At 45.0% G+C, this 13,210-nt stretch overlaps 1 protein-coding gene across 1 annotated transcript in view; it reads right to left on the bottom strand.

The window, feature by feature from the left end:
• The window catches only part of KLHL3 (kelch-like family member 3), a 41,912-nt gene that overhangs the window by 18,540 nt on the left and 10,162 nt on the right, over positions 1-13,210 (bottom strand). The window contains exons 4-5 of the mRNA XM_009322694.1: positions 7,178-7,340; positions 3,429-3,538 (exon numbers count right to left, since the gene is read on the bottom strand). Coding sequence (XP_009320969.1) covers positions 3,429-3,538; positions 7,178-7,340 — 273 coding nt within the window. The remainder of the gene's footprint in view (positions 1-3,428; positions 3,539-7,177; positions 7,341-13,210) is intronic.

The following is a 13,210-nucleotide window of genomic DNA, read 5'->3' as shown; positions in this document are numbered from 1 at the left end:
AGGATTTAAGCAACGCAACAGGGAGCCATGTAATCAAACCCCAGCAAACACAGAGGAAAATAACTACTGCAGAACCTTTAAGTATTTTAAAATGAAAATAAACAAACAATTTCACTTTGGCTACAAGGCATTTAAAGCAGAAACTAGGTTGTTGTGAGATTTTTAATTGCAAATGAGTGTGGAAGGAGCATAAAGCAAATGTTTAGCCAACAAACATGCTTTTCATTAACCTCTTTTGCACGAATGCTGAGCTACAGAACAGGTCACAGGGCTGGGACATACCCAGCTACAGACCAAGATGACAGTGAACAAGTCTTAAAGGAAGGTAAAGTAAATGTGCACAAGGAATAAACTGCTTCCTTGGTGCTGGAGACCGCTCCTGAGTTAGGCATACACTGATGCTACCCTGCTGTGCCTACTCTAAAAATAACAGAAATTAAAAAAAAAAAAAAAATCAGGTTCTGGCACCTTCCTTTGGCTCCGATTCCTAATTTTAAGAGAAGGGGGGGGGGGAATCTTAATCCAAGACAGCAATATCTCTATTTAAAGGCCACATCTGTTTCCACTGCTGCCATGCCCTCCCTCCGCACGCTGTGCCCGCTGCAGACCCCAAGCAGCTGCTGCCACTCCCCCAGGAGACGGGTTTTTCCAGCCATGCAAGACCCGCTGCTGGGGTGTGATGAAAGGAAGCAGTTACCCACACAGCTTTATTTAGAGCAGGGGCATGGGCTGAGTTCGCAGTTGGCACCTGCCTGGCTGTAGGAGCAGTCCCGAGCTTGGGAGAAGCAGATTTCCCACTCTATGGAGTAGAAGGGTAAAAGCCTGGAACATCCCATTTCTGCACACTACCTAAGCAAAGAGCAAGCCCAGATGTTCTCCCAGTCTCTTCAGCCAAAAATCCAGTTGTTAGATACTCCCAGGAGCGAGGACCAAACGGTGCATCCGCTGATACTGCATGTTAGCGGCATGAGACGATGAGTTGATTACTGGACTCTCTCAAATCCCCAATCCAAAAATCCCAACCCTTTTAAAAGTGTCTTTCGTCATCATTCTGAGCTGGCAGGAGCCCTTTCTCAAGGGCTGGAAGCCCCTCCATTTCACACATCGTTAGTAAATATGAATAAACATGGGTTTTTATGGTTTTTCCTTGTCTGCATACACTGTTATAATTAAAGAGCCAATTAGGTCAGGTACAGAAAGCATCGATAAAACTGTCTTCACAGTACTCAGTTATAGCAAAAAAAGCAGGCAGGGACCAAAATAAACCTTTGCCTTAGGCCAAAAGGGCCTGTGCAACCGCAGAGGCTGGCATCAGCAAGGGGGAGAGGGAGAGAAAGGAGGATAATCTTTGAATAACAGGGCAAACGTTGTCACCATTTTACCATTAAAATAGACTTCTGTGGTAGCAGACAATTTCTGTAGTCCTGATGGCCTAGGGATGTAAGTATGCCAAAATTTGTGGAGATAAAGAATATATTTTATTAGGCCAATTGGTATTAGTTGGGGGGTGGCAGAGGAAGGGGAGAACACACAGCCTCTTGGGCACACATGCCTTGAAGCATTATAAGGGCAATACACCCCTCCCTGGCCTCGTCACCTTCTGGCCCTGGCAGGACTCAGCTATAACACTTCCCAGTGACCCAGAGATGGGAGCGCTCTGGCTCACAGGCTGCAGTACGCGTATGAGACACGGTAAGAACAGGAACAAGAAAGCCTCTCGTGAAATCTGGCTGTGACAATTTAGCGCTCAGATGTGTGAAGTATTTGCCTACTTACAGCATCTTGCTGCTTAATCCATCACACGTGCGCATGCATACACAGATATGTGTGTGTATGTATTTATAGATATATCTAAAAGTATATATGTGTGTATATATACATATTTATTTTATATCTCTCTCATACATTAGCAGATAGGAAGAATAAAGGAAAACTTGTCTGTCATGAAGCTAAGATAAAACAGCAGCCTACAAGTCTGTCCTCAATTTTCAGCACTTCTTTGGACTCCAGCACATATTTTATGTTTATATTCCAATCCCATTCTCTACCTGTCTCCTGTTATTTGTATCTGTTGTTTTGAACGTGCAGCTTATGCTTACGTTTCCTTCCACTGCCTTGCATTCTCAACTTTTACGATCAGCTAAAGAAATACTGGTTTTGATTGTATAAAGCTCAGACGAGTGAGGGAGTACTTTGATTTCTCTGGGCACAAGGCCAATAAAAGCTTTTTAACAATGCTGCACAGGACTGGAAAAATTGGTTACTAAACTTGCACTTCCCTTTGCAGGCTGCCTGGCTCATGCAAAGCCATTCTGCTGCGAGTTCACGCCATTTGTTTTTTCTCTTTTTGGCCCTGCCTGCATGGCACCTTGCAACACCCCACCGAGATGCCCACACTAGCCCCACGCCTGCGGAAACGCGCTCCCGAAGCCTCCAAGTTTGCTGGCTCAGGATCTGAATGAAGCATCGCTCCATTCGCACCTCACGTGGTGCGGGTTTTCTGGCAAGCATTACGGTCCGTAGGGGCCCAAGCACCCACGTGTCTGCAGCCCCGAGGGGCTGAGCAGGACGGTGCACACACCTGGATGTGCAGCTTGACCAGCTCAGTACAGACCAGCAGCACCAAGCACACCCAGGTCCAGGCTCATCCCACCAAAACGCAGGCATGCAACAGAGGTCCTGAAGTTATGAGCCACATAATCCTCAAGCTCTCCTGTAGCCTCCCACAAGTGTCCATCTCCCCGTAGCAACAATTCGGAGGTGAGATGAAAGACTCGAGGCACATACCTCTCCCCAGAAACCTGCTGCAGGTCACACAAGAAGCCCACACCAGAGAAAGGGGCTGGACCTGGTGTGCACCAAGTACCATAACCACTGGTCACCCTCCTTCCCAGGACTACAGACTACACAAGATGCGCTGAACATTTCAACCACAAAACAACATCAACCAGTGCCTTTTTTCCCCTCTTCCATTAAAAACACTGACGCTGCTAGAAAAATGTTTCCTTCCTTCTTTTTGGTTGCGGGCCTCCTTTAGTTGTTCTGTCCGACGTGCAACAGAAGCCAATACTCCTCCCTGGCCTAACAAAATTCACCTTTTTTTGAGGTTTTATGGCAGGTAATACAAGCTTTACACCAACAGCAGATGGGAGGGTCCTAGTTTTCCAGAGAGGGAAGGTATTCGGTTCTGTCCCCCAGGGCTTTTGGAAGAGATACAGATCTGAGAATCATTACTTCCTACAAATAACAACCAAGTGAAGGTCATTTTTATGTGTTTTTAGGATTCACATTATTTTTAATTTTCCTTTCCACGTGAGCCCTGTTGGAAAATGGCCCCTAAAGAGCATAACATGAGAACAGTTCCCGATGTAAGATCTAGAAACATTCCAACACTCTTACATTCACTGTTGCTATACAATTTACTGTACCTTTTCTTCAGAGGAGACTGTGAGCTTGTCACTTGATATTAAACTGCAAACCTGGTCCAGACTAAGGCTAAGAAATTCTTCTCCTAGCATCACCTCAGGAAAGTGCTGCTCTGTTCAACAAATGAAAAGGGGGAACAGAAAATTATAATCAAATCCATGCTTTAAGTCAATGGAAGGACTACAGCATTCAGAGAACTGCTGTTATTACAGCTCTGAGCACCCGACACAAACAGTGCACCACAACTGCATGGTGGAACAGAAAAAGAAAATAGTCTCAGAGCAGGTTAAAGAAATTTGATGTTATTGCAAGTAACACAAGACCCATGAGACATTTTCATAAATGACACTAGATGGGAACTTAACTTTTTGCAAAGCCACTAAGCACCTTCCAGTGGCAAATATGATTAGAAGTGGCAATTGAGAGAAGTGCCAGTGCCTTTCTAAAGTAGTAAATAACCTGGCCACCCCAAGATTCAGTTCTTGCCCACTTCAACAAGCTAGACAGAACCAGATCTGCTCAACACCCAGATGAGAGACTCCAGCAAGGGTCCCTGATGTTTGTAGGTATTCAAAGGAAAGCCCGTCTTTCACATGAATCAGCCAAATGGTCAGTTTGGTGCATATGCTCAGCAGCAAATAATGAGGGATCCCAGGGCATCCAGCTGAATCTGTATGTGCAAGGGGGCACAGAGAGAGGGGCAAGGGGGGATCCTCATCCCACGCAAACAAATGGAAGGAGGGAAGGAGAGCTGATCTCACTTTTAAATTCCCTCCTCAAAATGCATAAATTTAACCTTTCCCCTGCTCCAAACCCTCAGCACCCATCTTCCCCAGCAGCCTTGCCTCTTCCCACTTAGCCTGTAAACGTACAAATTTTTTTCCCCTTTTTGCCTCCAAATCCCTCCATGATGTAACTTTGGGAGCCACTTGAAAAACAAAATACAGCAATTCACATCACCGCTTATAATCCCAAACTGGGAGATTTGTCACCAGTTGCAATACAGATCCAAAAGCGATCAGATCTGTCGAGCTTTACATTTAGCTAAAGGGCACTAGGAAATAATTACTTTCCAGAAAAGATTTTTTAGGTCAAAACCATCACTAGCCAGTTGCAGACAATTTTAGTTTTGCAAGCATTTGTTACAAATCATGCCAATTTTATCTCATCTGCCATTTGCTAAGTTCCATTTATCTTTGACTGGAATACAGAAACATGAATCTCATACTTTATCTGAAGCAGCTTTTTTCAAGCCCTAATCCCTTCAGCTTTGAGAAGCTCAGACTCATGTATCCAAAGAGCTCCCTCCACAGCAAGATCTGCCTCTAGTTTTCACCTCTGCAAAGTACTTTGCCTGCCAAAAAGCAGCACCACAGGGACACAAGCTGGCATAACTTCCAGAGAGGAGCTCCTTGGAGATTTCACCTGAACAACTCCTCACCAACCTGGTGCTGCAGAGGGCACTTGGGCTTCCCCAACCACAGCCGCTACTTGGCCTAATTGGGACCAAACCACCACAGCTAAGCCAAAGGCTCTGACTAAAAATAGCAGTATCTGGACAAAGTTTAATACTCTGTTATGCTGGAAATCATATCTAAGATCTAATGAACTCTTCTGGCCTTAAATACTTGAGAAGCAGGAAATGCTCCCCACGCAGTAAGCTGGATGCACTCTGACTTCTGGACAATCTCCTATTCATTCTGGACTGGTATCTGGCAGTAGAAAGATATTTGATCTCTTATTATTACTTGGAAGCAAGTAAAAATATTTACTGATTTTAATAAAGTAACTTGTGCCTGTATCAAGAAGGCTCCTCCACCTCCTAAAGTTATCCATTGGCCAGAACTAAGCGTTTCTCAAGTAACTGAGCTCATGCATGCATGGGCTCTTGAGCTTGGGGACTTCTGTCTTGGTTTAACGCTGTTACATAAACAACATGGTGAAAAGAATTTTAATGGCATTTTTATTAATGGAGTTCCATTAACATTACATGGGCTGTTGTACTAACTGGGACTTATGAAGGCCAATAAAACAACAAAGCAGACTTTCTAATTGCCAAACAACCAAATAAATATACAGTGAATGCACTGCTTGTTGGGTTAAAGATACCACAGCCGCTACTTGGCCTAATTGGGACCAAACCACCACAGCTAAGCCAAAGGCTCTGACTAAAAATAGCAGTATCTGGACAAAGTTTAATACTCTGTTATGCTGGAAATCATATCTAAGATCTAATGAACTCTTCTGGCCTTAAATACTTGAGAAGCAGGAAATGCTCCCCACGCAGTAAGCTGGATGCACTCTGACTTCTGGACACAATCTCCTATTCATTCTGGACTGGTATCTGGCAGTAGAAAGATATTTGATCTCTTATTATTACTTGGAAGCAAGTAAAAATATTTACTGATTTTAATAAAGTAACTTGTGCCTGTATCAAGAAGGCTCCTCCACCTCCTAAAGTTATCCATTGGCCAGAACTAAGTGTTTCTCAAGTAACTGAGCTCATGCATGCATGGGCTCTTGAGCTTGGGGACTTCTGTCTTGGTTTAACGCTGTTACATAAACAACATGGTGAAAAGAATTTTAATGGCATTTTTATTAATGGAGTTCCATTAACATTACATGGGCTGTTGTACTAACTGGGACTTATGAAGGCCAATAAAACAACAAAGCAGACTTTCTAATTGCCAAACAACCAAATAAATATACAGTGAATGCACTGCTTGTTGGGTTAAAGATTAAACAGGGCCTAGAAGCAAGGATAATGAGATATTACAAGCAAGCCTTTACACAATTAACCATTCCTTCCAGGGTACCTTTTCCTCCAGGGTATAATACAGCCAGAGCAGCTAAAAAGGTTTTACTTTTATTTGCAGGAGAACAGGGGAGGACTTGGTGGGCACATTTTTATTCCACTGAGCCTACTTATGGTCCAATTAAGGACAAAACCGTACCAAGGAAAATGTTGCAGGACAGAGCAGGTGCTCTGGGAGACAGCAGGTGTATTTTTCCCTATACAAATAAACAGAAAAGCAGAAAAACAAACCGAGTAGAGAAAACTACCAGCTTCTCCCAAGCAGAGGTCAAGGGCAACTCTGCCAGAGGAGACCAGAAAGTGCTGGGGAGTTAAGAGCATGGGGCCGCTTGGAACAGCTTTACATTTACAACATAAAGGAGAAATGCTGAAAGCCATTGCCTGCACCTACTTATTGCAACCAAACACAGCCACTCACAAGGAAACAAGAGTCGATCCACCCTTAGGGTAAGTGGCCATTGCTCCGCAGATCAGAGGATCAAACTGCATGACAATTTTAGCTGAGAGTTCCCACTCCCACCCACAAGAGTTAATTTTGCCCGGTGCCATTTATTCCTAGAAAGCACAAATCCCCAGCATTGCCTACTGCTTTTACGGGGCAGCGTACACGGCGAGGACGCCAGCACGCCAACACTGCGCTGTTGAACAGGCAGCCAAAGAGCTTACTAGGAACATACTAAGGAACTATTTTGTGGGCTGGGATCCAGAGGATCAGCTTTTTTTACCTCCTTAGGTGTTCCCCTGTGACCAAACCACATTTCACAATTTGCAGCATCACAGAAAGATACAAGTCTGCAATCCAATAAAGTACTCCCTTTCCTGTTCTAATACTAGAAGCATGAAGAGACCAACCAGGATGTGCTGATCTTGCTCAACCTACGAGTCGCTGTACTTGGAAGCAGGTTTAACTCGACAAACAGACAACCCTTCCCTCACCTGCATAGGCATTTGCCTGCTGCAGCAGTTCGGTACACGCGTGCACATCGGCAAAAGCTCGGATTCCAAGGCAGTTCGTGGGATGCAGCTGGGACTGAAGAAAGTCACAGCAGTTTTTTCTAACATCCATCAATTGCAATAAACTAGCAGCTGGCAACAAAACCTGCAAAGGCAAGAAAGGGGAGTTAAGAGTTAGCAACAAAGAAAGTTTGATTCATAGCTTGCACAAACTAGATGTAATTCCCCTTCAGACAGGGACACGTTCCTGTGAGGAACAAGAAGGAAGGTTAAAAATTTAGCACTATGTGTATGCAGAAGATCCCCGTCCGTGCTCTAAGAGATGGAAACGGCTATCCCATGCTGGGCTAAGAGCAGAGCTTTTCTCCCACGAAAGACCTCAAGGCAGGTAAAGGGAAGACAAAACGCAAGCAACCGCGGATGCACCTGAATTTCTGCCTTTGTTGCAGGTAGGTCCTGCACACAGATTTATTTTTTTTCCCCGCCCCGAAGAGCTTTATGTTATCTACATGCATTACCATCATATTCAAAGCCCATAGCAGCCCAGCACTCCATCTCCCTCAAAACTTCAAAGCCTTGAACTTTCTTATTTCCAACAAAACCATATTGGCTTGTGAGCAGGATGCCCAAACTGCCATGGTAGAGATGGAGTTCACAGAAGCTCAAGCGGGTTTTGGTGACGGCAAGACTCTCAGGAAAGATGGGGCCAACTATTCAAATCAATGGCCATCATTTTCACCCACGCAAAATGCTGTGGACACTTGTGCTTCATGACTGCATCTGAAAATGAGGTACTGCTTTGTATCTACAAAACTAAGTACAGAAAAGGGAGACAGAATTGGATCAGGAATGTGACATCTGCTGGAAAAACCACCTTTGAGGCCAGTGAGCGGGACAGGAAATAGAAAATAAAGTCGGGATGTTACAGCCCGTGACATCAGCTACTTCCTTTCTTATGTCGTCCAGCAACTGCAGACATGTCTTATCCCAGCTCTTCCATAGCTCTGGCTGCTTCACACATGTCCTTCCAACCGGGCATCTGTGCTCACCACCTGAGCACAGATTTCTGGAAAATTATTTCTGACTCAAAAAAACCCCAAGCGGCTGTTAAACAAAACAAACACGTTAACTGCAATCACCTCCCTGGATCTCGATGGCAGGGAAGGGAAAAAACCGTCCCGTCCCTTCCCTGTCCCTGCCTGCCTGCCCCCACAGTCCCGTTCCACATTGGGGCAGGACACTCACAACCTGCCCCGGGTCTTTTCTAAGCCACTGATGCGTTCCAGCTCCAGCCCAGCTGTACAGTGTCTGTCTGCTGCCAAGCAGCCACCCCAGCAGGCAACAATGAAAAAAAGAAATCAGTTAACCTGGGAGCCCGTTTTGGCCCAAGCCTCTTGATGCTAGGAGGAGATTAGTTTGTGGTTTTGATTAAATCAAGATAGCAATGCTCTCGCATTTTTGAAACCTAGCTGTGAACCATTTTCTATCTAGCTGAACCATCTCCTTTTATCAGCAGAAAGGCGAGCACCTGACTTGCATAAGGGCTGTGGGTAAAGAAGTCAGACCCTCCGAAAACCATCTCTGGCCACATACCAGCCAGAGCTTCCTCCATGCACCCCGACATCCATCCAGCAGACGTGTCTGCAAATCCAGGTGGGCTGCTTACCTGAAGTGTTTTGGGATATTGCCTCTAAAACAGAGGCTCCTCACTACCATCACTAACACCCACATGCTACAGCCTCCCGGGCATCCTAGTACTGCTATTACAGCCTCGTGCTAGCTTGGCAGGGCAGCGTAGAAGGAGCCTTACGCCACTGCAGTTATTGGAAAAGGAGCATTATCATATAATACTTTTTAGAAGTAGGATATAAATAGCCTATCAAGAGATGAGTGGATTTTCTCTTTCTTATTTCCCAGCTGAACGTCTCACCACTCATCTTGTTTTTACCAGGGAAGGCGAAAAGCAAGCAAAGGATATCCGCTAGCACAAAGTCTGTTTCCTTTAGAAATAACAAGAGGAAATGCCCTGCCTAAACATGCAGCAGGACCAAACTGCAACTCCATTAATATCCAGGCAAGTTACTCACTTGGGTCTGGATTTGGCTTTTAATATTTAAACTCCAACCACTGTGAATGATTTAGAGAGAGCTGGCTTCCCTACCAGATCAGCCTCCATATCAAAATCCAATTGTCTTTTGAAACTATGTCAAAATTATCTGCTATTACTACTGAGACTGACTTCTTTGCTAAATAAATTATGTCCAGAACCTCATCTATGTGTATATATCCACACACGCACGCACCCCCCCATAACCATCCAGTTCACCAGCTGTGCTCTCTCACTCTGCAGACTCTGTACCTATCTCAGGTTTTACAGAACATTGCCTGCACAATTAAATACTTTCATAAACCTTTGATGTCTCTGAACTAGAAACATCCTCCAGCAACACAGAGCACTTTTGGCTATAAAGGTTCATTCAATAGGCAGGGCATTAATGCTGGACTTCAGAGACTGGGGTTAGCTCCCTACTCTGCCACAGCCTTCTAGGTAACCTTGGCTAAGAGTTAATCTACACCATTCTTCCTCTGCAAAACTGGGAGAGGAGCATTTCCCCAAGGCAGGGGATATATTAAAGCTCATAAGCCGCTTTGACAATGCAGTCAAGTTGGAAGCCACATAAGGGTACTGGCTGTAATCTTGAACAGCACATCTAGGGCCACAGCTGGGACTGCACATCTGCCCAAACAGGGAGACAGCTCCCAAGCACCCTCCCAGGGGAATCTGTGACCAGAGAAACAAGCAGATCTTGCATTTGCAAGGCAGGTTAAATACTTGGTTTTAACTGAACAGCTCTAAAACTGCACAGGTAACAGAGATAAAATTACATTCCTGTAATGTGGCTCTCCAGTGTTAGGAAGGCAATTAGGCTTTATCACTCCCCAGCCGCTGCCAGGCAGTGCTGAGGGTGAACAACGGTGCTTCTACTTAAATGTTCTACCTGGGGTGAAACAGCCAAGGCAGAGATGTGTAGCAGGATCAGAGAGCCACAAAACCTCTCCAGGAGCAGCCGTAAGAAGGAGAAGGGATATAGAGGTGAGAGAGAAAACGGGGGAGCAGCTGGCAACTTCCCTCCTGATCTACCTTCTCCAACTTCACCACACAGAACAGCTACACCGTCCCTGGGTTAAACAGTGGGACAAAAGTGTGGAGACACATCCATCAGAAACAGCATAGTCCTCTGGTGCCACATCCACAAGGTTCTCCTCACCTTTCTATTGGGCCAGTCCAATCTAAAAGACTTTCCATAGGCCTAGGAAGGGCCCCCAACTCAACTGCTGTAACACCCCAGAGAAGTCAGCCCTGCTGTTGACCCGGGCTCTCCAGGAGGGCAATGCAAGGCAAGGAGCTTTCGCTCCAGGGAGGAAGATAGCCCTGATTTATTGCATCTCCTAAAGTTGAGCTGAAAGACTCTGCCTCACTCTGGGCCTGCACCTACTATAGCTGCAGCTTTTGGAGTGAACAGGGGGAAGGGAGATGAACTGACCCACTTATCATCCCTTTATCATCAAAACTGCATCTGCCACAGATACTCTCCTTCCTTTGTTGTGAAGTCCTAAGTCCCTAGGGAAAGCTGAGGTGCAGAAGCACACTTCTGAAAAGGAAATACTACAGCTTCTAGCAAAGCTTTTTTCCTCCTTTCTCAAGCCATTTTTTATTACAATTATTATGTCTGCAAAGCTGACAGTTTCAACATCTATTTCCTCCAGACAGCTGATTTCCAGACACCTCTTCACTCTTCTTTCTATATGAGCCACATCTCAAACCGTGGTAGTATACAAGGACACACTGCACATGTGGTACACTGCACCTCATTCCTAAGAATTTACGTATGAAATCATGTTAATCAGGACTTTTGCTGGGGAATCATTACAACCCTAATGGTAATATCTTTCTTAATTGGGAGGGTAGTTCTCAGGATGCCTGCAAGTAATTAAGTGCCATCAGTAAGGATGGGTGGGACACACTGAAGTGGGACTGTATTCACTGTCCACAGCCAGAGGTCCAGGTGTCTTCACAGGACTGCCTACGAGAATGACAAGCCTCCTCCCAAATCTCCTCTTCATTCAGCTCTGCTCAAGGACACCATGTTGAGCGTCTTCTCCATCGCTGGACTTTGCTCCCATCACTCTTCACTGAGCTGGCAGGTTTGATATGAGTGTTGGAAAGCAAGCAGCAATGCAGCCAGTTCAGCTGCAAAATCAAGACCTAACTGAAAAATTCAAGGAACTGATAGGTTAAAACATCCAGCTATTCCGTACAGGTACGGCGCAGCAGGCCCTGTGCTCTGTTTGACACGCGCATGTGGTTTCCATTGAAGCCAACCAGGGCTGCACGTGAGCATCTGTGAACTTCCTCAAGTTGCTCACTTTAGTTTTCCTCACTTCTACAGAAACTGTACAGCACAACTTTCTTCCAAATAAATTTATCAAGCTCCACCTTCAAATGAATGAGGTATTTTTGTCATGCATATGAATCAGATGTCTTTACAACTAACCGTGATGTGGGGTGCAACAGAAAAGGAACAACAGAAGACAGTGGGGACAGAAATCCCAGGATGGATCTTCCTGAGACTACAACATGACTGCAATGAAGACAGAAATCCTTCCTTGCTCCATGCCTTCCAAACAAGTGGGAGGTTAAATCCCAAATGTGTGTTCAGAGACAAAACACTGCTCGGCACAGAAGCCTCTCTATCATCCATCATCCCTGAGCCTTCCTACTACTGCATCTATAATGCCTTGAAATATAGGCAAGTCCTGCAAAAAGCAGGACTGCATTTGTCAGGGCAATTCTCACCGACGTACCCCCAATGGATCTGAAGAGAGTATTCGCTCCCACATGGGCTCAGTGCTCTCCCTCATGGAGCTAGGGTGGACTGAAAATCCCTCTTCCCCCCCAGTAATTCACTACGTATAGACGATGATTGGAACTGACTGTACAGGCTTGGCCCCTTGTACACACATCCTTCCTTACTTAAAAAACCCAAACAACACTTTGTGCAATGAAATGACAATCAGCTACAAAAATACGTGCTTAGAAAAACACAGTCTCACTTCCTGAACACCATACCAGGCTATAAAAGCAAAAAGAGACAGGTTTCTATCAGAAAAGAAACAACAAAAATACTGTAAAAAGGCTTCTTGTTGTGAAGTGCTGGGCACCGCTCAGCATTTGAGCACACTTGGGAACACTCATTCCTGCACTCCCGTGTTACCTTTGCTGCTCATCTTTCTCCCATTGCAATTCTGCTCTCATTTTATCTTGCTCACTGACAAGAACTTGTTTTTTCACTTATTCACATGTTTTGGTAGCTTGGCTGCATCTGTTCAGTTAATGCCATTCAGCAATCTTTTTTCTTGTAGTTTCTACAATGAAATCACCTGGCACCTATACCTAGAAATTGCTTCTTCCAGCTGTTGAGGAAGTCTGAAAAACTGTGTGTCAAACTGCACAAAACCCCTTTAAAATGCACCCTCACCCTGCTAGAAAATTAGAGCTCATGACACGGCAATAGGAGATCTCAGGAGATACCTGCTGGGAAAAGAAATTCTTGCCATCCTCAAGCACGACAGTGAAGGAACACTGCTGAAGCAACGCAGACCAGCACTACCGAGGCATCCTTCCAGCTGGAAGGCTGACACAAAGCTGTGCAGCAGGAGGATGCGACAACGTAAGGAACCAAACCTGCTCATTTCTTCCCAAGACTGACATTGCTAACCCAAACCAGAGACTACAAGAAGCTTAATATTTTGTTGTTCATGTTGTTTGCCTCCACTGATGTGAACCTTTCCAACGAATCACAGAACGTTCTTGTCTGTAAACTCTTCTTCCTGTGGCTGCAGGTGAATATTAACCTATTTATGGCATTCTGCTCAGGCGTAAAACACCCAGAGACAGGATTGAAATTTCTCTTTAAACTTTCTCTTGGTTTCATCACAAAATGATAATAAATT

Source organism: Pygoscelis adeliae, unplaced genomic scaffold (genome assembly GCF_000699105.1).
Source record: "Pygoscelis adeliae isolate BGI_AS28 unplaced genomic scaffold, ASM69910v1 Scaffold34, whole genome shotgun sequence".
Lineage (NCBI taxonomy): Eukaryota > Metazoa > Chordata > Aves > Sphenisciformes > Spheniscidae > Pygoscelis > Pygoscelis adeliae.
This window is presented reverse-complemented; position numbering and strand designations above follow the sequence as displayed.